Source organism: Oreochromis aureus, linkage group 17, assembly GCF_013358895.1.
Source record: "Oreochromis aureus strain Israel breed Guangdong linkage group 17, ZZ_aureus, whole genome shotgun sequence".
Taxonomy (NCBI): domain Eukaryota; kingdom Metazoa; phylum Chordata; class Actinopteri; order Cichliformes; family Cichlidae; genus Oreochromis; species Oreochromis aureus.
The window spans coordinates 14,204,890-14,227,169 of NC_052958.1; the positions used below are offsets into that span (position 1 = coordinate 14,204,890).

Consider the following 22,280-nt stretch of genomic DNA (forward strand, 5'->3'; position numbering starts at 1 on the left):
TATGTGGCTTTTTAAAAACAAACAAAAAACAAACACCCATTTCCCATTAAAACAATGTCCAATACTTTGAAAGTTTATAACATATCAACATGTGTGTGTCAAAAAAACATCTCTGAAAAGAGATGTGATCTGTGGATGCATGTTTATTGGAGACCCAAAATGATTATCATACCAGCTGAAACACCAGGGAATACACCAGTATCAAGACTATTTAATGGAGAGAAAAAAAAAAAAAAAAAAAAAAAACAGACTATAAATAGAAACCTGCAGTGTGTGGGAAAACTGCATCCAGTCTAGTTTGTCTTGGATGGATTTGATGTCAAACCTTAAAAACAAAACAGATTTATCACAGTATCCGACTGCATATTCCAGTTTGTTGGGATTTGTTCAACTTTGTTGTATTGTTTAAATTCTGTCTTGTAGAATAGCATAAGGCTACAACATAAAACTTATTTAACAGTCATACGGTGCCTAGTAAGGATATAGCCCCTCAAAGAAAAAAACTACATAAAAAATAAATTACAGCAACAGAATAAAGTTAGATGCAGCTCAAACTTTAACTTTATTTTAAATAAATAAAGTACAATATGGTCAAATCTGTAACTGTTTGTGTTACCTATTGAAACAGACTCAGTTCTGAGTGTCTTTAAATCCAATAAAGTTCAGTGACCTTCAGTGAAAATATAAGAAGAAAAATCTGTATATTTTCCCAGCAAATTCATTTATTGTGATGTTGGACAACAATTACAAACCTTTCTGTGCAAGTATAGCTGTTGCTGCATTTTGCTAGCAACACTCGAACATCTTTCCTCACTGATGTACAAAAAAAATTTCTTCCTCTTCTGCTGTAGCCTGAAGGCATCAAAAGTAATAGTTATTTAATTGGTGCACTTATGAATGTTCTTTATGAAAAATGTGCAGCTCATATTTGCAAACTGTGCATTAAGGCTGTAATAGCAATGTCATAGGTCCCAAAGAAAATTAATTTTTCACAAAGCATTTTGTGATTAAAGCAACTCATATGGCCCTCTGAAGGAAAAATATAAATCATATTTACAGATATAGCAGTAACGGTCGATGGATGTTTGCCATAAACATTCAGTTAATGTACAAACCGATTCTCCATCACAACATTTCGGCATCAGAACAACAAAAGCACTTGTAGCATCATAAATTAATAATTTCCTGCACATCATCCAATCAGAATGTTTGATTTGTTCTAATATTATTAATGTATATGCATGTATGCAATACGATACTCATTTGTGGTTTTATTGCTAGAACATGAAATCTCGCTTAAACAGTAATAAAATTCTCCCATAAGCTGGCATGTGACAAGAAGTGAGAACTGAACTTAGAATATTCAAGTGAGAAACTTTCAGTGTTGCATGAAAAATATCTACAATCATCAGAAAGGTGTGTGACAAAGGGAGCGGGGTCAGTGGATGCAGTAAAAGTGAACAATCCATGAGTGAAAACGAATACATTCAGCTGCAGTGACTAAAGGAAGTCTACCCATGAATAAAGGTGAACTGAGGATCTTTATCATTCCTTTGAAAAACTAAATATAATAACAACCACAACAACGGGAAAAATCAAAACCCTGAAAGAAATGAGAGAATATAAACGCTAATTTAAAATGAAGTTCATAAATTTCACAATTCAGGCCAAATAATAAAAAACACCTATGGACTGGATTCTTTCAGCAGAAATACAAGTACTGGTTATAAAAAAGGTTCAATTCCCTTGATGAATTAAAAACTGGCTTGCATATCAAGGCTGTGTTTCGCATGCAAGACTATTTGTCAGATCGTAATCCCAGTTATTTTTTTTTTAATGATCTAAATTCACACATTTTCAGTCTTATCTAATATGTACTTGAATAGCTATTTCTGTAACAGCATAAATGGGATTCTAAGTAACATCTTACACCAACAGCAAGTCTTCTCGGATCTTCCTGAAATCTTCTGGAGACTTTTAGTTAGTTTCCAACAGTGTCCACGCGTAAGAAGTGACTAAAGTGGTCCTCTAAGCTCTACAAACCCTTCTCTTCTGTCCTCCACCAACTCCAATCCAGTCATCACAAACAAGGAATAGAGGGATGGAAAAAAGAGCCTGTCAAGTTTCATAAAACACATTCTTCATTCTTCACATTTGTTTCATCAGTGGCGATTCATTACTGGATGTCTTCCACATAGTTAGCAGGATAGAGGCCTATTTTTCCATCCTTGAGCCTGCCTTTGCACCAGCCCTGATCATCTTCTTCACCTATTTTGGTAAATTCATCACCTGGAAATGGGGAGAGAGAAATCTTACTCTTCATTCATACAATAGAGAGATAGACCGACATCTCTCTCTCTAATTTGAAAGTTTAAAAAAAAAAAAAAAAAAAAGAAGAAGAAGAAAAAAAAATGAACAGTCCGTTTACAGCAGCAGCGTCAAATATGCAGCTCTAAAGTGTTTGAGCAGATCCAAAGTCACCAGAATGCAATCTAATAAAGGGGAAGCACCTTTAGGATGTGGTTAAAAAAAAAAAAAAAAAAAAAAAAAAAAAAAAAAAAAAAAAAAAAGTTGCATCATGGAAGTATGCATCTCCAGCAACTATATAAATATGGAACCAAATCTTTGAGGGCCGTTTCCAGCACCTTGTTGAATCAATGCCATGAAGAATTAAGTCAGCCCTGAAGACAAAGGGAGGTCAAACTCAGTACTAGTAAAATGTACCCTAATGAAGTGGTCATAGGTGTACATTACTGAAATCATAATCTCCTTGATAAATGATTGCTTGAGGCCAAACTGAGATGTACATGGCCCTTTTTAGTCATGTACCTGCTTTGAAGCTCAGTTCATCCTGCTCCTGTCCCTCATAGTCGTAGAGAGCTTTGACAGGCACCGATACAACAGGAGAGGCCGGCTCTTCCTCGAATGGATTACCCTCACCATTGGTGGAGAAAGGGTTACCAGCTGTGTCCTCATCCGACCAGTCTGGAGTCTTCTCCGTACTGCTTGCACTGGACAGACAGACCAACCACATAGTAAAAACCTGGCATTTTGCCTCACACGTCAAAGAAAAATCATCAAGGCAGGTGGAAAGAGTTTGGTTAGGGAAGAAAAAAAAAAAAGAAAAGAAAAAAAGAGGAAAATAAAACAAATACAGTACAGTGGAAACCCAAAAGCACAAAAATACAACTCCAAATCCAGAAAAGACTATCCTTTTGGGTCAGTCTAAACAGCTGCAAGACTAAAAAGCAAGCATTTGGTTGAGGCAGGATAAAGGATTTAAAATTTGCTTAGATGTCACTAGAACAAGAACTTGAAGTCTATGGAGAAAAGAGAAGAAAAAAAAAAAAAAAAAAAAAAAAAAAAGTGCACACAATTGAGGGCAAGGCAAACGAAAAAGAAACCATCAACATGACATGTAAGAAAAAAAACAAAAACCGAAGCACAACAAGATGAAGCAAGACAAATCACAGTTCTCAACGCATGATTGGAGTTTTAACTCTGACCAGGAGAGGGAGCCACCTAAACATCAGAAGGAACTTGGCAGGCAAAGCTGAAAAAACAAAACCAAGTCAACAAAAATAATTTACAGTCAGACCAGTTTATGGTTTCAAAGCTATTTTTGGATCCCTCCACCCATTAGGTACAACTGTTATTCACAAATGAATAAAAGTTGATACACAAAACTCTTACTCATTTTGTTTTAAAGAGCCTTTTAATTGTCAGCTGGCACAAAAAAAGAAAAAAAAAAAAAAAAAAAAGACCAATTTCAACCTAATATCCAGATCTGACTGTAAGAGAGAAACAATGCATTTCCACAGCAGAAGCATGCGCCTCCATGCGCATACACTTAATGTTCTGCAAGACATGAAACTGTTAGGGATGAAGAACAGACACAGGCTTTGTGTGCAATGCCATTCAATGACCATGCAGAGCCACAACAACATGACACCTGAGGAAGAAGAGAAGAAGTAGTGGGAAAAACAAAGTAACCAAGAAAAAGAAAAGGCATGAGACGCGACACCAACGACGCTCCACGTAGCAAAGATAGAAACAGAAAATGCCGCAGGTGAGTGTTTCCGGTTCACCAACGTTTTTATTTCCTCTTTATTCACAACGGTGTTGTTGACTGTGATCTCCTGCTCCACGGCAGTCTCCTCCACTTCATCGTCATCTTCTTCAAACGGGTTCGTGCCCGCAGGTGCAGCTTTTGGTACAGTCAGGCTGACAACATGGGACACAGTGAGAGATTGTTGTTGACAAGCATGCACACAGAATCACACCTGGGATTTAAAAAAAAGTTTTGCATAAAAGGAAGCAGAAGATTGGATCATCGACCCATTCGACATTTTGGTCCAAAAGGAAACTAAAGGGTTATTCCTGTGATGGACTGACAGCCTATCCATGGTGTACCGAGCTTCTTGCTCAGTGACAGCTGGGATGGGATTTAAGATAATAGGCAGCTAAGAAAATGGTTGGGCGAATGAACATGTGTCCAGTGAGGTAACAACTTCAAATTCATCAGTACATCACACAAGTTAAAATTGTCCTATCAGCCTTTCACTAAACCCCTCAACCCAACAGTGAGATCCAAACAAAACAAAGCTGCTCTTGCACAACATCATGGATTTCCCAGCAGGTTCCAGTAGTGTGCATGTAACTATAATGAGCTCTTACAGTCAGACTCCATAATCTTTTACGCCATTCTCTAGAATGAAATGAGTTTAGACATGAGCTTAAGTATCCAACCCCAAACAAGGCCAGACATAGTCACAGACCTTCTAGTGAAGTAAATATTCAAAATTATGTTAAACAAAAGTCTTTGCACAGTCTTCTGTACAACTCTTTGCTCCAAGTCCCTGCAACAATGTGGGCTTTTACTCTATTTTAAAAAAAGAAAAGATGCTTTGCAGTGTGGGAAAATACTGACAGCACTCAAGAAACTTTTTCTGCAAGACTTCCCATCACTGAATCGCGTTTTCCGCCACCTAAAAAAAGGACACGCCTGTGCACCTGCTTTTTCAGCAGGGCTGTCTGATCGGCACAGGTTTCCCGGTCATGGGCTACATTTTCTAAAGCCTGAAAATAGAGTGTAGAAGTCTACATGACACACAGGCAAGCTCGAAAGGTTATTTTAGAATTTAATCATGTCATAGAATTAGTCAGCTGAAGGTTAGAGATTTCTGCCTCCGTTTCACATTTAGCAACAGCAAGAGAGGTGGGGCTATAACTGAAGGTTTAAAAACAGCTGGAAGACCCAGTCATTTTTATATTTATTTAAAAGAGTGACATCAACAAAGCATGAAACTAAACAGACAGAAAAAGAGCATTCTAGTGCGACTTGTTTTCACTAATAAGTGCTGCATGTCATAATTATCACAAAGCTACCAAAAACATCAATGAGCCCCTCCCTGAGCCCTTAATTGCCAGCTGTGGGTTGTTTAGGTGTAAAAACCCTGTGAAGAAGTCACATGAGGGTTGTTTACTTCCTATGATTGTGATTGTGTTTCAAGGAGCAAAAAATCTGAATAAGGCCTTCACCTGTGTCAGGAAACAGGACTCCTACTCCCTGTTTGTAGAAACATTTACAGAAGCAGTTATCAGTTGGCCCCAAGTACAGAAATGTGAACGCCTTTGTTTGCATAGTCATGCTATGCTCTCCGAGTTAAGCCTGTGGCATTATTACAGCAAACACTTCTGCAGTGGGAGTCTGGTACAGTGTAACTTAGCTGACTGAAACCATCCAAAGTTGACCTCATAATCATGAATAAAAGACTTTTGACATTGCTCTAAGCAAGCTCTGAGTTTTAAAATCAGTTTGATTCATGTTTGACACTTCAAATCAAGGACAAAAAGAAAAAACAACAACACAGGGAAAGAATAGACAAATCTGACACTGACTCAAAAACAAGTTTCACCATTATCCAATTATCCAATTTGTGACTACAGATAGAGATCAGACTTGAAACACGTACCCATGCTCACTAATGTTCAAAAAGAACCAACAATAAGCAGCATATACAGTTCGGGGGAGTGGCAGCAAGTGCAATGGTAGTGGTCAGAGGTCAAATACTTTCCATGCTTGGCATTCCCTCAATCAGCTCCTCTACACACTCCTCCACAAGTTTTAAATGCACACATCTTCCTGCTTGTTAAGAGCAAACAACAGCAGGTGTTTGCACATTAAATTGAGAGATCATTACAAAGCTACAAAGGAATGTGAAGAGTTGAGGCCTCCCAAAACACACAGGCCCATAAAAATCAATCACACACACACACACACACACAAATCATTTAACCAAGTTTTTATAGAGCGTATCTAAATTAGCCTTTTGTCATCATTTCCATGACTTGTCAAGTCCACAGTACTGTTGCCACGACACCCTTAACAAATCTCTAAGGACAATTACATTCCCATCTTATCGCCTTCAAAAGATTACCTCATGTTATTAAAAACCGCCAATCAGACATTTAACTTTGATAGAAGCCTTAAATCCATTATGCATTTTATTAGATCAATGGAGGATTAACTCACTTACCACAAACTGAAAGATAAGAGGGTTTGGGTTGATATTTTGCTTAAATCTTAAAACCAGTCTGTTAATTACAGTATTAGTTGACATAACAGCTTAGCCCACTTGCTTTAAGTACAAATGTCTGACTAATCGGGCCTTTTTTTCCAACTTGTCACTACCAATATGAATGCCTATAAAGCATGTGCGTGTGTAATATTTCCACAGTACTTTTGGCATGCTTTCAGGTATGCACCAGCAGACTTCAGTCTCTTGAGGATAACTTTATCCCAACAATCTGTATCAAAATGTTTACGGTTGCCATGGGGACGGCTGCACAACTGAACATCATTCCTGGAGCTTCCCTCATGCAAAGTTTACAGGCATTCCTTAAGAGTAGGATGCCATGCACAGGGTGCAGCAGCATCTTTGATGTGGTGAGTTTGGATACATGTGTGTATTAAAACAGATGTTCTATTCTCTGCATGTTTGACAAAGACAGTGAATCAATGAGTTGTCAGACATCTACCTGTTGCTGGTTTTGGCAGGCTGAACAGGCTGGTCTGACCCAGCTGGACTGATGCCCGTCAATGTGATGCCCTCTGATGGCTTCTTCTTTTCTCGTCTGCTCAAGGTTCGGTTGAGGTCTACGGACCATTCCTGTTACACATTTAAAAATTACCTATTAAAAATTAACCATACAACTGTGCCAAACTTAGCCAAGTGAAAAGAGTGAATCAACAAGCCCATCAGCTGGTACAGAGAGAACATAAGCACAGCATCTTAAAACACACAGCCCCAGAGTCCCTGATCAGTTCAGCGTTTCTCAAGCTGACCCACTCATTCTCAATTTTAAAACTGTGCATACATGTCCGTTTATATTGGAGTGTGTAAAGAATACACAGATATGTACAGCATCCATATCCCGTTGAAAGAGAAACAGCACCAACAAATTTTCCCCTCAACCAAAGAGAGGAAGGTTAGTCACATTACATAATTTTATTGTCCCTTAGATGGATGCATAGATAACAGAGCAAGCATAACCTCAGACCTCCAATTGTTTCTCTGACCCCTCTGATTTATAACTTAAAACTTAAGTCTTTCAAGACACAGCATCATGTGACACTGCAGAGTTCAGAGTTCACATGAACTGCAGTAATGCCTCAGAGGCTGAAATGTGGGGTCAGAGTCCAAAAGTTAGAAAGATGAAAGATAAATTACAGCAATTCTGATATCGAGGAAAAGTAAATGTCAGGAAGCTTGAACCTTTGACTGGCACTGATAGTATTCATATATTGTCTGCATATACCACATGAAGTTTTGTCTCAATTAAAGTTTTACTAAGGCAACTTGAGTCAAAGGCACACACAGAATGAGAGAGGGTTAGTGGGAATAAATAGTCTCCCCATGGCTGCTGTGAGAGAGTAGCCCTCTCATGCAGAACTCACTACAATGGACCATCTCTTAGAGGGACGGGGACGAGGACGAGACCATTCCAAATTCTGTCAAATATGCGGAAAGGAAAGCAGGGGTACAACAGGTTTAATGCAGATAACACTATGCAACCCTGAATCATGTTGCTGAAATGGCTGCATAAGCAAAAAAAAAATAAAAAATTCCATCTTGCAGAGAAATGAAGACGGTGATGTTGTATTCAGTTTACTTAAATGTGCCATGGATAGCAGTTCTCAGTTGTGTGGGATTTAATCAGAGGGGAGATATGTTCCTCTTTACAAAAAAACCCCACTTCCAAAAATAGGGACTGTTCAGACATAAAAAGTGGAAGAAGTTGCCTTCACTGGAACAACTATCCCTTCAAGAGTATGCAAAAACACTATAAATTGTATCAGTGGAAGCGCATGCAGCGCTTTACGCGCCCATTTCTTATGTCACCTCCTATTGGCAAAAGAACATGAATTACATCCCTGATGAGGACCGATTTACTTCCACCTCTGGCGTCTCAATGGCAAGAGTGACAGAAGGCTATAACTCCTGCTTGGGCCAAACGCTTTACTGCCCTTGAAACTTTTTCATTCAGACGTTTTCCATTTCTGACCTGTGGTGCTTACAGCTGCACCTCAAGAGTACCCGCAGCTCTTAAGATACGCTTCCTAAAGTACTTTAATCCATTCTTAAATTACCCTACTGAATAATATATAACAGCTATTAGTGTATATCACCATCTCATCAAGTCTGCAACAACAACCCACTCTTCAGAGTGACAGGAGTCAAACAGAGCGCCCGGTTCGGATGTAAAAACTATTTGGAAACCTCTAGCCATTGCTCTCAGAGCTCAACCCTTCCCCTAGCCGATTTACACTCATGCATTAAGTAAGTGTGGTCTTTAGTACATTACCTCAAACTGGGGCCAGTTCATTGGCATTCCAGGACCATGATTGGACCGGAACCATTTTAGGTCCTCTTCAGGATCGGTGCCAGAGATTGTGTCTTCCAGTGTGTGGTAAACTCCCTGATATCTACAATGACAAAGGGCAAGGAATACACTTTAAGCGCAACTATTCAAAGCTCCAACTTCTCCCACATCTGTGTCTTTCTGAAAGGGATGTTGTGTCATTTCTGACCTGTGATTGGTTGAGAGGTCCAGGTGCTGCTTAACCTCCAGCAGCACCTCTTTGAAAAATTCAATGCGCTTCTCTTCAAACTGCTGGCACTGCTCGAACACTTGCTCCATGTTTTCCATGTACTGAGGGGTCAATTTGTCAAGCTCATCAATGGATTTGTCATAACGTTCTTTAGTCTGAAAGGTAAGACGGGAAAGAATGATAAATCACATTTAACAAACAAACAAACAAAAAAAAAAAACCCCAAACAAACAAAAACTGACATGGATTCCCACATTCAGCTAAGAAAGGAAAAGGGGGGGGGGGGGACAAAACAAAATGTCTTCCCAGTTACAAGCCTCCCTCTTAGTGTCTTGCCACAGGAAACTGTACCTTCTGGACCTCTTGCTGACACTTTTCCACCTTTTCCTGGAGTTTCTTTTGGGCTTCAGGGTTATTGTTGCTCTCGAGTTTGCTGTTAGTCTCCCTGCTGGCTGCAAGCTTCTCTTCTTTACAGGCAGTGTGGTAGGCCTTCTTCAAAGTCTCTACCTGCAGGTTTGATGGTTAAAGTAAAATTAAGGAAATGACACAAGTCATGTGTAACCAGGTAACTTCAAACAGTGTGAGGAAGTGTGGAAAGAGTTGTTAAGACTGGTATCTGAAGATATAACCACCTCTTTTCACACAAATTAAGGCTGGGTAAACTTTCAGTGAAGTATCTAAGCAAACAACATTTGTTATGCTTTCCAAAATGTTCAAGTGGCTGCCTTCACATTTATGTGAAACTGATGACCGTACTTGTTCACCGAAAAAGCAGAACTTTTTAATGTCATTTGTAATCATTACGCTAGATGGCTCAAAACAACAGGAGCCAACCCTGATTTTTAAGTTGCTATAACAGACATTTGTGTGTTTTGCCTTTTCTGAATAGAAAACAAAATATTTAATGTCCACAAAAACAAAACAAGGAGGCTCGGGCCTATGAATAAAATACTTCATAGTCAGTTTAGAAGGCAGGTCCGATACTGACACACTACCCACTTCACCCATGTCAGCTAGCCAGTTAATTACCCTCATTTTCTCTCTGCCATTCATCGCTTGTCCTTGCCCATCTGGTCAATCAATAAATCTCCATCACAAAACAGTTTTGCTCAATGACAGGCCAGGATGTCACCATCTCCTGTGACATCATACTCACAGGAAGTAGTGGGTGGGAGCCTGAAGGTTGCAACATGCCCTGTCATAAATATGCCCAGGAAGAAAGGAAGGGGAGGGGGGAAGGCAGGTTCCGACAAGTAAACAGACTGCTAAAATAAAAGCAGCAGTAGGAAATACATTGACCTCATTTTCAGCCAAAGGAGTCTCCCTCTGTGCCCTCGCCATTTCCTTTCCTATGCCTGGCAGTAACCTTCAAAATCAACACTAACCAGATACAAGTGTGCTTGTGCTCTGGTGTTGTTTAAGACATTGGTAGTCAAGGAAAGAAAGAGCAAACAATGAGTCAGTAAAATGTATTCATGAGAACTGAGGGGTAAAATTCATAGCTGTGATCAGCAAGATGATAAATGGCTTCCTTGTGCTTTAGATAAGATGGCAAACTGGAAAGCTTGCCAAGCACCAAACAGTTTATTAACATGTGCTAACTGTATCAGAATTGTGCAACCAAAGTCCTGAAGCAGACAAAAGTCACGGGGGGGGGGGGGACTCACTCGATTTAATCAACTGAATTTTAAGACAACGAAATCCACCTAGTGCATTTCATTGTGTGACCCACAGACCATAGAAAGTGAATGACATTATCAAATTAAAGTGGAAATGAGCAAAATAATAGCCATCACTTTCAGTTGAGAAATTTAACTCTGCCCTATCCCACTTCAAAGAAGCACAGTTGAAGAAACTACCAATGAGGGATACTGCTGAATGCCATATGAGTCATAAGAAAGACTGTCCTTCCTCAGCAACAAAGGTGTGTTGACACCCTGTTTTGATCATCTGACATGCAACCATGGTTGCATATAAAAACCAAAAAGTTACAAATGAACTTCACAAGAGAAATGACGTTCTATGACTGCTGAGATCATCTTGAGATAAATATAGCCGTTTTTAAAATTGAGTAATTAAGTACTTCCACCTCTTGAGATAGTCACCCTTAAAATTTCCTTTTTGTGACATTCCTTGTTTGGTAGCTTGTTAGCCTGTCTTTTCAGGCTACAAACCACACAACTAGAGGATGACATTTTAATGAGAACAAAGTAATGTGTGTGCCAGACTAAAATTTGTAGAGGGCCCAATTTTGATTTGCAGTCCTCAAGTGTGAGGCCTGACCTAAATGTTTAGTTCAAGAGTTCAGCTGACGCTGCTCATGATTTATTAAAGCTAAATTACACTTTTCCTAACTCACATCAAATGTCCTGAGCTCATGAGAAGTTTGAAATTCACACCTCTTTGAGTTTCTTGGCCCAGGGTTTTTGAGCCTTGCGGAAGCCATCTTCAGCCTCTTTAGTCTCTTTGAAGCCACCGATCATCTGTTTGTGGAAGGACTCTCTCTGCCAGTTCTTCAGCTTCTCATAGTCTTCTCCCATCAATGCTGCTTTCACCTCCATGTGAAGCTCGCTCACCTTCTCTGCCTCAGTACACAGAGCAGCCCACGCTCGCTCCAATGTACCATATTGAGGTCCTGACGGCAGAGTTATTAGTTAGTCTTGAGAAAATTCACGCTTAGATTCAACTTGAGCTCAAATTTCCCATTGTTGATGATGAATCAGCACATTGTTCTGGGTGATAAATACATTAGAAAGATTAAGACGCTACAATAAATGTAATTTATTGTAGGCTTTTCACCCAAAGAGCCTTAAGGCAACTGAACCGGCACTGTATAAACTACCCTCAATTTACCTAAGACAAAGCAAAATCTTTATGTATATATAAAAAAAAATTAACTATGTACAATTTAATCTTACCTTTCTCTACAAGTTGCCGCCAGCGCTTCCCCCATTCTGTGAGCTGCTGTGCATAGGCCTTTTCAATACGTGCCCGCTCATGAATGCAGTTCATGAGATCTGTGCAGAGCCGACTACCATCGTCTACCCGTTTCACGGTGCGCTTGTAGTTTCCAACCTGCAAACCAGAAAATAAAACTTGATGGATATACAGAAAAAAAAAAAAAAAAAAAAAAAAAAAACTACAGTGCTTGTTTTCTATTAAAGGGCATTCTTTTGGAGAGCAGTTACACCCCTCCCAAGAATGATTTAGAGCATCATTTTATTATAACTGATCCTCAATCGTTTGCTTGACTTGAGCCATTTAAAAAAAATAAAAAAAATAAAAAAAGTGTAAATAACCAAGTTACAAACTGTATAACAGAGGAAAGATTTAATGCATCTCACCTCCCAGAAGCTGTCACTGGAGACATCAATCATGGAGTCATCATAGGTGCCTGACATGGCTGCTGCCCAAAGCTACACTTATTGTGTAGGTCCTAGGGAAAACACATGCCAAAATTAAAAGTCAGAATATCCATGTTATGAGCACAAACCACACTCCATTTAAAAAAAGGTTCAAGGCTTTTTACAATCAGTCTAGTTCACATGTTATTACAGTAACCTTCTCTTTCACAAATGTGTTGGGGGAGACAAGCTGATGTTCATAAACAAAGGAGGAAGGGAAACATTTTAAACTCGATCTCAAATTTGTCTTCCCTCCTTGCATCACAAACCACCAGCTGAAAGAAAACAGCATGAAGTCAACATCACTGTTCTGTCACAAAATTCCAGAGACTACAGCTGTGTTCAGACGCAGATAAGACGGTGAAACATAAAAGGTTCAGAAGAGCAGTTCAGACAGATGCAGAGTGTGTGATCTGGTTTGATAATCTTGGCCAGCAGGTGGGTCCCCCACCAGCACATATGACAAGTTGAAACCACAGCGGCTACTCACAGAACACTGAGTCTCTATTATCGCAGAAAGAGAAACCATCAAGAGGCACACAGCGGGCAGCTTCCGTTTCCTCCAGACTAGTACGACAGTCTGTGCTCTGTTACTCCTTCAGTCCTCGCATCCAGCATTTCAAACTCAAAAGCCTCAAAAAACAGGCAGTTTATTCTTCCCTTCACTCCTCTCTGCTAAATTTCTCACTCCTCTCCTTCCTCTCATCCTCATCAGCTTGGAGGCCCTTTTCATTCTAGTATCTCATATACATTTTCAGATCAGAGTTTAATCTAACAGATGTCAGCTGACAGTTTGCAAGTATCAACAGGATGCAAATGCTTCTCAAAAGGGCACTTCAAAGTGTATTTGAACTTTCACCCAACACAGTCTGTGTTCAGTTGCACTGTGTAAGAGCAGAAGTAATTTGAAGTTTTTAATAATGCTCAGACGCTGCGGTAGTTTATATTCTCTAGATTACCCCGTAAAGTCAAATGTGGCTTCCAATGTGTGTCTGCAATAAAAACATAGCAAATTAAAGCTTTCGTTTTTTAAGATCTGTGTGTTTTAAAAAAACAAAACAAAAACACTTTTAGATGCATTCACACCCACATTGAGTTTAGGGGATTTATCAAAGTCTTGCAAAACTCCTCCAGTAGTCACTTTTACTTTTTTAAAACTTATAAATCTAACAATTCTCACCCCCAACTGAGAGCTGTCCACTTCCGACTGGATCACACAAGGTTCAGTTTAGTGCCAAGTATGAACACACTGGGCCCCTTTCAGCTGAGCGAGACAGTGAGAAGATGAGGCCCACTGCTCTGTGGGTCTGTTCATCAATGGTCAGTGGCCCATGGCCTTCAGGGCAGGACTTGGACAGAGGGTAGTATTGTGGTGTCCACAGGCCAGGGAGGCAAATGAACAATTTTCTCTTAAACTGTGAAGTTATGTCGGTCTAACAGCCAATACACACACTCAGAAGAAACCATTTATAGATTTATTTTTTTCCCCCTTTTAAAAAAAAAAAAAAAAAAAAAAAAAGCAGACCTTTAATTTTCTCATAAATGACAGCTTTAATAAGCTGTAGTTGTAGAGCATTTTGTCTGCATCAAAATGTTATAGTCCAGTTATAACACCACTCCTAACTCCATACATCAGTTTATTATTGTTAAAGGGGTTACTTCTCTAAATCAGAGCACCATTTCAATTTCTCCCTACTGTCATTTACACAGTTAAAAAGACTGATTGTTAATGTTAGCCATAAGTTCAAAATAATCGCATCAGTATATGTGCATGTAAGCTACACACACACACACACACACACACACACACACTAGCTAGAGAATCTGAGAAAACAAAAATATTGAGTTAAAAATGGGTGAAATAGATCCCTTTTAAGTTAACAAACAAACACCACACACCCTGTTCAGTCATCATACACTTTTGAACCAGTGATGGGTGGAGAAGGGGAAAGTAACCTTGAGCTCTAACATAACAGACTTGACTGATTAGATGTGAGCAACACATAGTACAAAATTCACAAGTTTTTTGTAGACCATCCTTCACAAGCAATCATGTAAGAGGTATAGATGATCAAAATCTCAAAAGAGACAAGCCAGAAGAGTCGTAAATGATGAGCATGTGATCATTAAACCTCAAACAGACACCTCTTCATAACAAAATTAATTAGAGCCAATTTCCAAGCATTAACGGGCATATGCAATCCTCTCGTCCTGTCCCTCCTACCAGCTGTTCCAAACAGTGGACTACACAACACAAGCTCCCGCAAAGCAGCCCCCCCGTGGCACACACGCGCGCGCACACACGGACACAGTGCCTGGTTCTGCAAAGTGAAGTCAATACACAAGTGCTATGAAAAACCACACTTACCTGCTTTCTTTCTAGTAGTGAAAAGACGTGTGCTTGTGTGGGTGACGGGAAGAGAAAAAACACAAAAACAAAACGCCCAAACAAAAACAAAGGTGATGTCACAGGGGCAAGGATATTTGAAACCAGCAAGAAAATTCAATAGAAACCTCCAATAACATCGTAATGACCTAATATGAGTAAACCAATAACAACCGTAGTAATACACATACACGTTTCTGTTTTGCTACTCGGGGGGGGGATGAAACTGAGAATATGACTTTGTCTTTACAAGATACATAAACATCAACACTTTGAGATATGCTCATGTGCTTGGGGATATGAAAACTCAGTTTTCAAAACTCAGCAGGTGATTGTTCTAGTAGCTACATTCAAAATGAACAACGATTAATAGAACAATCTGTTACACAGTTAAAAGAAACTTAAATCGCCACAAAGACTGAATTCCTATGAATTCCTTTATAGGAAAACCTCTGCACACCCTTGGATCTGAAGGACATTGTGTGGACTGTGTTAAACAATTGAACACAGCTTGAGCCAGAACTGTAAACAATGGTGTTGACTAAGCTGGGGTCTGAAGTCCACTCAGTCTGTCACTGTAGCAGAACGCTGGAAATTTCAACACTGTGCTGCTATGCACAAGCAAAAAACACTTAAATATGTGGAAACTAAAGTCCAGTGTTTATCGTTTAAGTTTGAATTGAATAAAAATGACATCAGTGTCTTTCTAAATGTATGATTTAATCAAGACTATAGACTGCCTTAGATTACAGGCTTAGAAATTGCATAATCACTGAAGTCTGATAAGTGTATGTACTAACCGCAGTGGAATTTAATTGCTGACAATAGCCTTAAGATAGAAGTGAACAAATACATTCCTCAGTGCCTGACTGAGCCATGGCATGTTAAGTAAATTCCCACACTGTCACTACTCGATCCCATTTCGCAAAAACACACCAGAGGGCTGTTCTACAAATTGAGTTCAACACAGCCAGGCTTTTTTCGAGTTAGCTGGACAGACAAAACCCAAAACCCCAGACAGACATAACAGTATCTTGATAGCAGTTATCAACTTTCTTTGCCAGCCATGGCTCTCCGGGTACCCACATGAAAGGGTGAGTTTGACACATCATTTCACTTTTTTGCCACATCAAAGACTCAAGTCCTACACCGCATGAGTGCTGCATACTTCCAAAGAAAGGGGCAAATATACCAACACAAAAGATCAATGCTACATAAAATCAAGAATCTTTGAATTAAAAAAAAATAATAATAAAAAAAATTCCAGGATCGTTTTTCCAGGTTCACAAAGAACCCTCTGGTGCGTGTTTATGTACACAAGTACATAACTAGGGCAATAAGTCTTTAACTTTGATTGAAGTCTATGCATTCTCTTTTTTGGGCTATTTGTTAAAGAAAATGTATTTTATGCTTAAGCAAAGGAAGTCCCATCATAATGAAAATATAATCCTATTGATTTAATTTTGCTTTCAGGAAAGACCAAAACCTTGCTTGAGGATGCATTGGGAGGGTTTGGTACCAACAGTTCTGTATGCAAGAAAAACCAGGCCAATGTGCTGTACAGTTTGCACTATGACAACTTTACAGTTTCCTTTGATGCTACAGTTTTGCAGGTTGGAGATCTTATATTAATAATCATAATTCTATAATAAGCTGCATGTTACTGAAGTCTGAGTCAGATAAAGTGGAAATTACAGCAGACTTTACACTGGAAAAGGTTATGTGGTCAGCATAAGTTGCTATGGCGCTCTTCCCAGGTTAAAACATAACCACCTTCATTACACTGAAAAACTTGACATCGCTTGCTAACCCATTAATCTTGCTTTGCAATACACTTGTCAGCCTGTCTGTTTGGAAAGTAGTATTAGTGGTTTCTTTTGTGAATGGTTTGAAAAGCGGACTACAAATAGGGTGAGCACAGCCCAATGACGCATAGTTTACTTCTGCTTAAGTGCTGAAACAAACAGTAAAACAGCACAGGTTGAGCATATGAAGGACAGATGTTATTCAAAATTACTGGATGCATTCACAGACCACCACATGAAGACGAGGCAGAAGACGAGACTTGTCTACCACTGTGTTCAGCATTTTTCCAGTCTTTATTGTAGCTGGATTTGTTTTCCAGCATGGTGCTTTCCATGATAATGTCATTAGTTTCCAGCTGTGCTGATTTATAATTTCTCCTCATTGGGCATAACAAAATGTAAAAATGTGACATTTTGTCATTATGTAAGACACAGGGATAACTGATAAATGCTGTGCACTCCCTCATAAAAACAGGACATCGACCAGTGCTGATGAATGGCAAAAGATGACCATTTTATTAAAAGCACATGAACACTGACTGTAGTATGCTGGCAAGAAGTGAGAAAGCCTGAGTCACGTCTGTAAAAAGACATGAGTTCCCAGTGACTTCTGCAAATGGTGGGAAAGATTCCTAAGCAAAACACACCCTTTACCAAGTGCATATTCCTTTCCATAAGCTACCAGCAGACTGACTTCTCATTGCATGTTTATGTTCCTCAGTGCCCTGCAGACTGTCACAGATACTAATGAGTGAAGCAGAAAAGCAGGAAACAACAGGACATACGCACCACAGCAATGAGCGCATATATACAGCTGACAGGCACACACATGCCTAAAGCAGTCTTTATATCAGTGGTTGAGAAATTTAATCAGAACACCAGATGATGCAAAGCAAGTGGTTTGATGAGGATTTGTGATACGATGGCCATTTTCCTTCTGTAAAACAACATTTAATAGTGAAACACATATTCATGTGACACAATCTCATTCTGCCTCCATCTAAATGCATTCAGTAACTGGAGGTATCCTGAGGGCTTCTGTGTCAGTTTTTGTTGCCTGATAAATACATGTTAGTTTGGATATCTGCCAGTGTAAGCAAGAACCCACAACTTATACGGGTTGCCTAAATAAAAAGGCACATCCACATTTGCTATATTTTTTCCTCAGATTATAAGATTTGCAAGAATTTTTGAATGGGTCAGTAATGACTTCAGGATTAATATTTAACTGCCTGCAAACCATAAGAGGTAAAAGAACCAGGAAACTGATTAGCTGTGAAGCTCTGATACTTATTTTTATCTTTAGACTAAATGTTTGAGTAACTTTAACCATTTTCATACATGACATACACAAAACAATGCAAATAATGAAATATATGCTGAAAGCTAATCACATGGAAGTTACTTATCAGAGCAGGGGTGATTTTTTTTTTTTTTTTTTTTTTTGCATGTGCATGTTTCCACTTCACTTTATTGTAGTACAAAGCAGCTGCAATCTCTGTGGTGGAGAGTGCAGCTAAGCTGATCTATCCCCTCAATATTGCACTTTCACTGCAGGGCATTGTTTAATACCAACTGTGCTAAAGGAGGAGGAAAAAAAAGAAAAAAAACAAAACTTGCGCACTCGTGCACACAGGAGCAGTAGTATCCACAAAAAAAAAAAAAAAAAAAAAATTTATCACAGGCCATGACCTTTAATATCTATCACTCTCAGTCAACTCTGCCCTCCTTTCCTCACATGAGCTCAACAGCTGCTCTTAAAGGAATATGGCCTTTCCAGAACCGCATCCGCAGCCCTTATAGAGATCACTGGTAGAACTTTAAACTATAGTTAAGAAGCCCCAGATCTCTAGACAATGAAACCGCTGGTCCGTCAACACCCTGTTAACTGTAGCCTCGACATCACTGATCAGTGCCCCTGTTGCTCCGTGGACAGGGAAAAACAATGGCATTTGTTCCACAATTTCAGGCACTTTCCACAGGGTATGCCAGCAGCATGCAGAGAAACATAATGGAGGGAAATCCAGTATTACATGAAAGGGAAAGAGGAGATTGTTACATCATCACCAGGCATGTTTTCCTGTGGAAGCCCCAGTCTTGCATTATGAGCAGTATGCAAAGTCTTCAGCAAGGACCCGCAAACAAGTAATCTACCAACTGTTACAAATCCATTTCTTATCCTTATTTTTTGTTTTTAAGTGCATTGGCATAAAAGAAGCAATACTTATTTTCTGTAATTTACATACTGTTATAATGGCAAATGCTCATGCAGTGGGTTGTTTTTCTTGCTTCTGGCTATACATCATGTCAGAGAGTGGATATCACTAATACAGTAGACTCAGGCACCACCCAGGTGTTCATAGAAGCCCCAAATCTTCTGTTTGCAAGGGGCAGCCAAAGAGAAGAAGGGTGGTATAAAGGGAGAGAGAAAGAACTTTTTTTTTTTTTTTTTTAAACTGTAATAAGAAGGCCCAATCTAAAATAAATAAGGATTATGTTGAACTGTGAATTAGGTGTGGGCGATTATTCCAATTTCAAACTCAATTATCTACCAGTTACGAACACAACATCCAAATTCACTGCTTGACTCAAGAGGACAAAAACAAAGCCTTCAGTCAAAAAACACCAATGTAAAAGTCCAGGTTTTGTCACTGAACTTGCTTGATTGACTTGTTTATCATTTGAATTACATTCAAAATAGAAACAGAATCTCTGGTAAAAAGACATGTTTTAAGTTCAGTATGTTGAAGCTGGTTAACTGTTAATTTACTTTGATTACAGTATTAGGCAAAAGAGAAACCTTACTATGAACAATGGGAGTCCAAGAATAAATGGAATGGAGCTGAAAATTAAAATTTAAAAAGGCCTACTTTAACTTGAATCTTTAGAAGCTTTAAAAGTTCCTGAAATTTACAATGACTACAATCATTTAGCAAGGTTTGTTTCTGGCTCAATATTTATCTTTCCAGGTTGGCTACAGACTTAAGTGTAACTGGCTTATGCGACAGTAATTCATAGACTACTAAGCAAGGTAACACAGATGTTAGGCCCAAGTAAATGCAAATGCTACTTAGAAAAAAAAAAAAGAAGTTACTTTTCTTTAACCAACCCTGGAAAGCCCAAATATCTTTGGTGGCCACCAAAACATCTTATTTAGATGGAAAACAGCTGCACAAAACACCCATCATGATTTCAAGGAACACAAGAGTAATTTAATCTGTAAGTTAGGGCAACTATCCTAAAAGCCAAATATAATAAGAGTTATAAAAATAAGAATATATTTATTGCAGCCTGTGAACTCTGGCCTTGTTGCTTCATAACTTCACTCTCTTGCAACTGTGAAAACAAGGGGGAGTTTGGTTATGAGATGAACTCAGTAGCATATAAAGAACAGTTTATTTTTTTTATTCTAGTTCTAGTAAAGATAGTCTCATCAAGTGTTGTAGGCCCATAGTCATTTAACTTCTTCGTGGGAATACACCAACAACAGTCCCTCAAAATGCAGTGCAGTGTCCTCAGCCTGAATTGGAACACCCATTCTAAGTTTAGCTTGGTTATGTGAGGGTCCAATCATTTTGGATGTCCCCCCTCCCCCCCATAAAAAAAGGAACCAGGTGCATTTTCACTACTGCTTTACCCTGACAACAAAACTACACATACAAAACACAAGGACCTCAAATCTCCGCCTTGGTATCTATCTCTAAATTCTCCTGCTACATGATGACTGATAACTTCCACTCATTCAAGGCAAATGTCATGACCACTAAGTGTTTTGTTATAGTCCGTCCCCAAAGCTCTGAGCAATATAGACACAGATTCTCGGGATATGTGCAGCACAGGAGTGAAGGAGAGCTGAACTTGGCAGCCAGATGACACTGCAGCAAACTGAGTAGAGCAGAGCAAGAGGGCATGTGTCAGAGCTCAGACAAACATACCAATCCATTAGTTTCCACGGAAAATGTTAAAATTATGTAATGCTGCGAGCGCAGTATGCAGAACGATACGACAAGCTAGGAGGTTATCTTTACTTGCGAAACCTGCCCCGCCCTTTACCACTTCAGCTCCAGACTCGCATTACAAAAACGTGAGAACAGTTGAGGTGAAACATCTTAAAGCAGCTGCCCGACTCTGCTTTATAACAATAACATCAAATCCCACATTAATCACGGTGACATTTAGTACATTACCACTTAACCGTGCTGGCTTAAGTCTTACTACAGGTCCCCGGAATATCCAAGTTAGTGCAACCGTGACAATAGTCAGTGGTGAACTAGTTCAACTTCACTTTTACACGCCATGGCACACCTGAAACCACTTCAGCGCTACCATTATCTGACCTTTCCCACGACTAAATACCGGTTCTCGGGTTTGTAAAGCCAACTTCCTTCCAGTGCGAAATAATAAAGTTAGCCTTCAGTTAGCTCCAACATTAGCGAATTAGCCACAGCCCCTTCACTTAAAAAGTTAGTAAAAGAGCACAACGTAAAAGTATCTATGTAAACTTACCTTAAACTGGTTTACTCCTCTTGAGGATTTATGTTCTAATGAAGAGTTACTGGTCCCAGTGGTGCCAATTTACAAATCTTTTCGCCGTTTTTCTGCTCAGCAGCGGCACCATGGATCGACTGATTGAAACAGCCGTGTCAGTTATAAGCAGACGACCCTGCACATCCGGTCAAGATTTTCACAATAAGACTGGGAGGACAGGCGATGACGTATATATAACGCCAAGCAAAGAGTCTGACAGAGATCATGGAGCTGAGGGAGACTTAATCCAGTGTGTTTCTACTTTATGCTTGAATTAAATTACAGACTTTATTAAGCAAACAGCTCATGTGAGATCTTTAAAACAATTAAATAATGAAATACATAACAAAAAAGTCCTTTTTTTGTTTTCCATAAATAATGTTTGAATTTACAGCTTTTGCTTGAAAATATTTGTGCTCATATGTTTGCAACTTTTAACAAAAACAAGGTATAAAGTCGGGGTTTTTTTTTTTTACCATGGCAAATAAAATAGGTATGTAAACAAATTTTATGGTTGTAGCATATTCAAAACAAAGTTGCTATACCATAAAATAACACCAAATGGTAAATGGCCTGTATTTATATAGCGCTTTACTAGTCCCTAAGAACCCCAAAGCGCTTTAGGCATCCAGTTATTCACACACAGGTGATGGCAAGCTACGTTGTAGCCACAACTGCCCTGGGGCGCACTGACAGAGGTGAGGCTGCCAGACACTGGCGCCACCGGGCCCTTTGACCACCACCAGTAGGCAACGGGTGAAGTGTCTTACCCAAGGACACAACGACCGAGACTGTCCAAGCCGGGATCGAACCGGCAACTTTCCGATTATAAGGCGAACTCCCAACTCTAGAGCCACGATCGCCCACAAAATGCAAATACATAATAATAAATATTAGATTTAAACAGCACACTATATCATGGTATTTACATAAAATAATGCAAGAGACTGTCATCCAACCACAGTTCCAGTGATCAGCCACTTTCAAAATCTTCATATAAAGTATGTCTTCAGATTAAAGAGAGTCACTGTAAGTAAATCATG

General features: G+C 39.3%; 1 protein-coding gene across 2 annotated transcripts; it reads right to left on the reverse strand.

Annotated features, from left to right (window-relative positions):
- Positions 1 to 125: 125 nt before the first annotated feature.
- Positions 126 to 21,372, reverse strand: pacsin2 (protein kinase C and casein kinase substrate in neurons 2). 2 transcript variants are annotated; one of them, XM_031758475.2, is made up of 11 exons: positions 21,217 to 21,372; positions 12,460 to 12,551; positions 12,034 to 12,190; positions 11,515 to 11,750; positions 9,467 to 9,622; positions 9,095 to 9,270; positions 8,869 to 8,989; positions 7,042 to 7,172; positions 4,093 to 4,224; positions 2,830 to 3,011; positions 126 to 2,289 (listed from the first exon to the last, which is right to left on the reverse strand). In XM_031758475.2, the coding sequence occupies exons 2-11, from the start codon at positions 12,514 to 12,516 to the stop codon at positions 2,177 to 2,179; spliced, it is 1,461 nt and encodes a 486-aa protein (XP_031614335.1). In that variant the 5' UTR covers positions 12,517 to 12,551; positions 21,217 to 21,372; the 3' UTR covers positions 126 to 2,176. The 2 variants fall into 2 exon arrangements, with proteins under 2 accessions (XP_031614335.1, XP_031614340.1); XM_031758480.2 differs by lacking the exon at positions 4,093 to 4,224.
- Between the last annotated feature and the right edge of the window lie 908 nt (positions 21,373 to 22,280).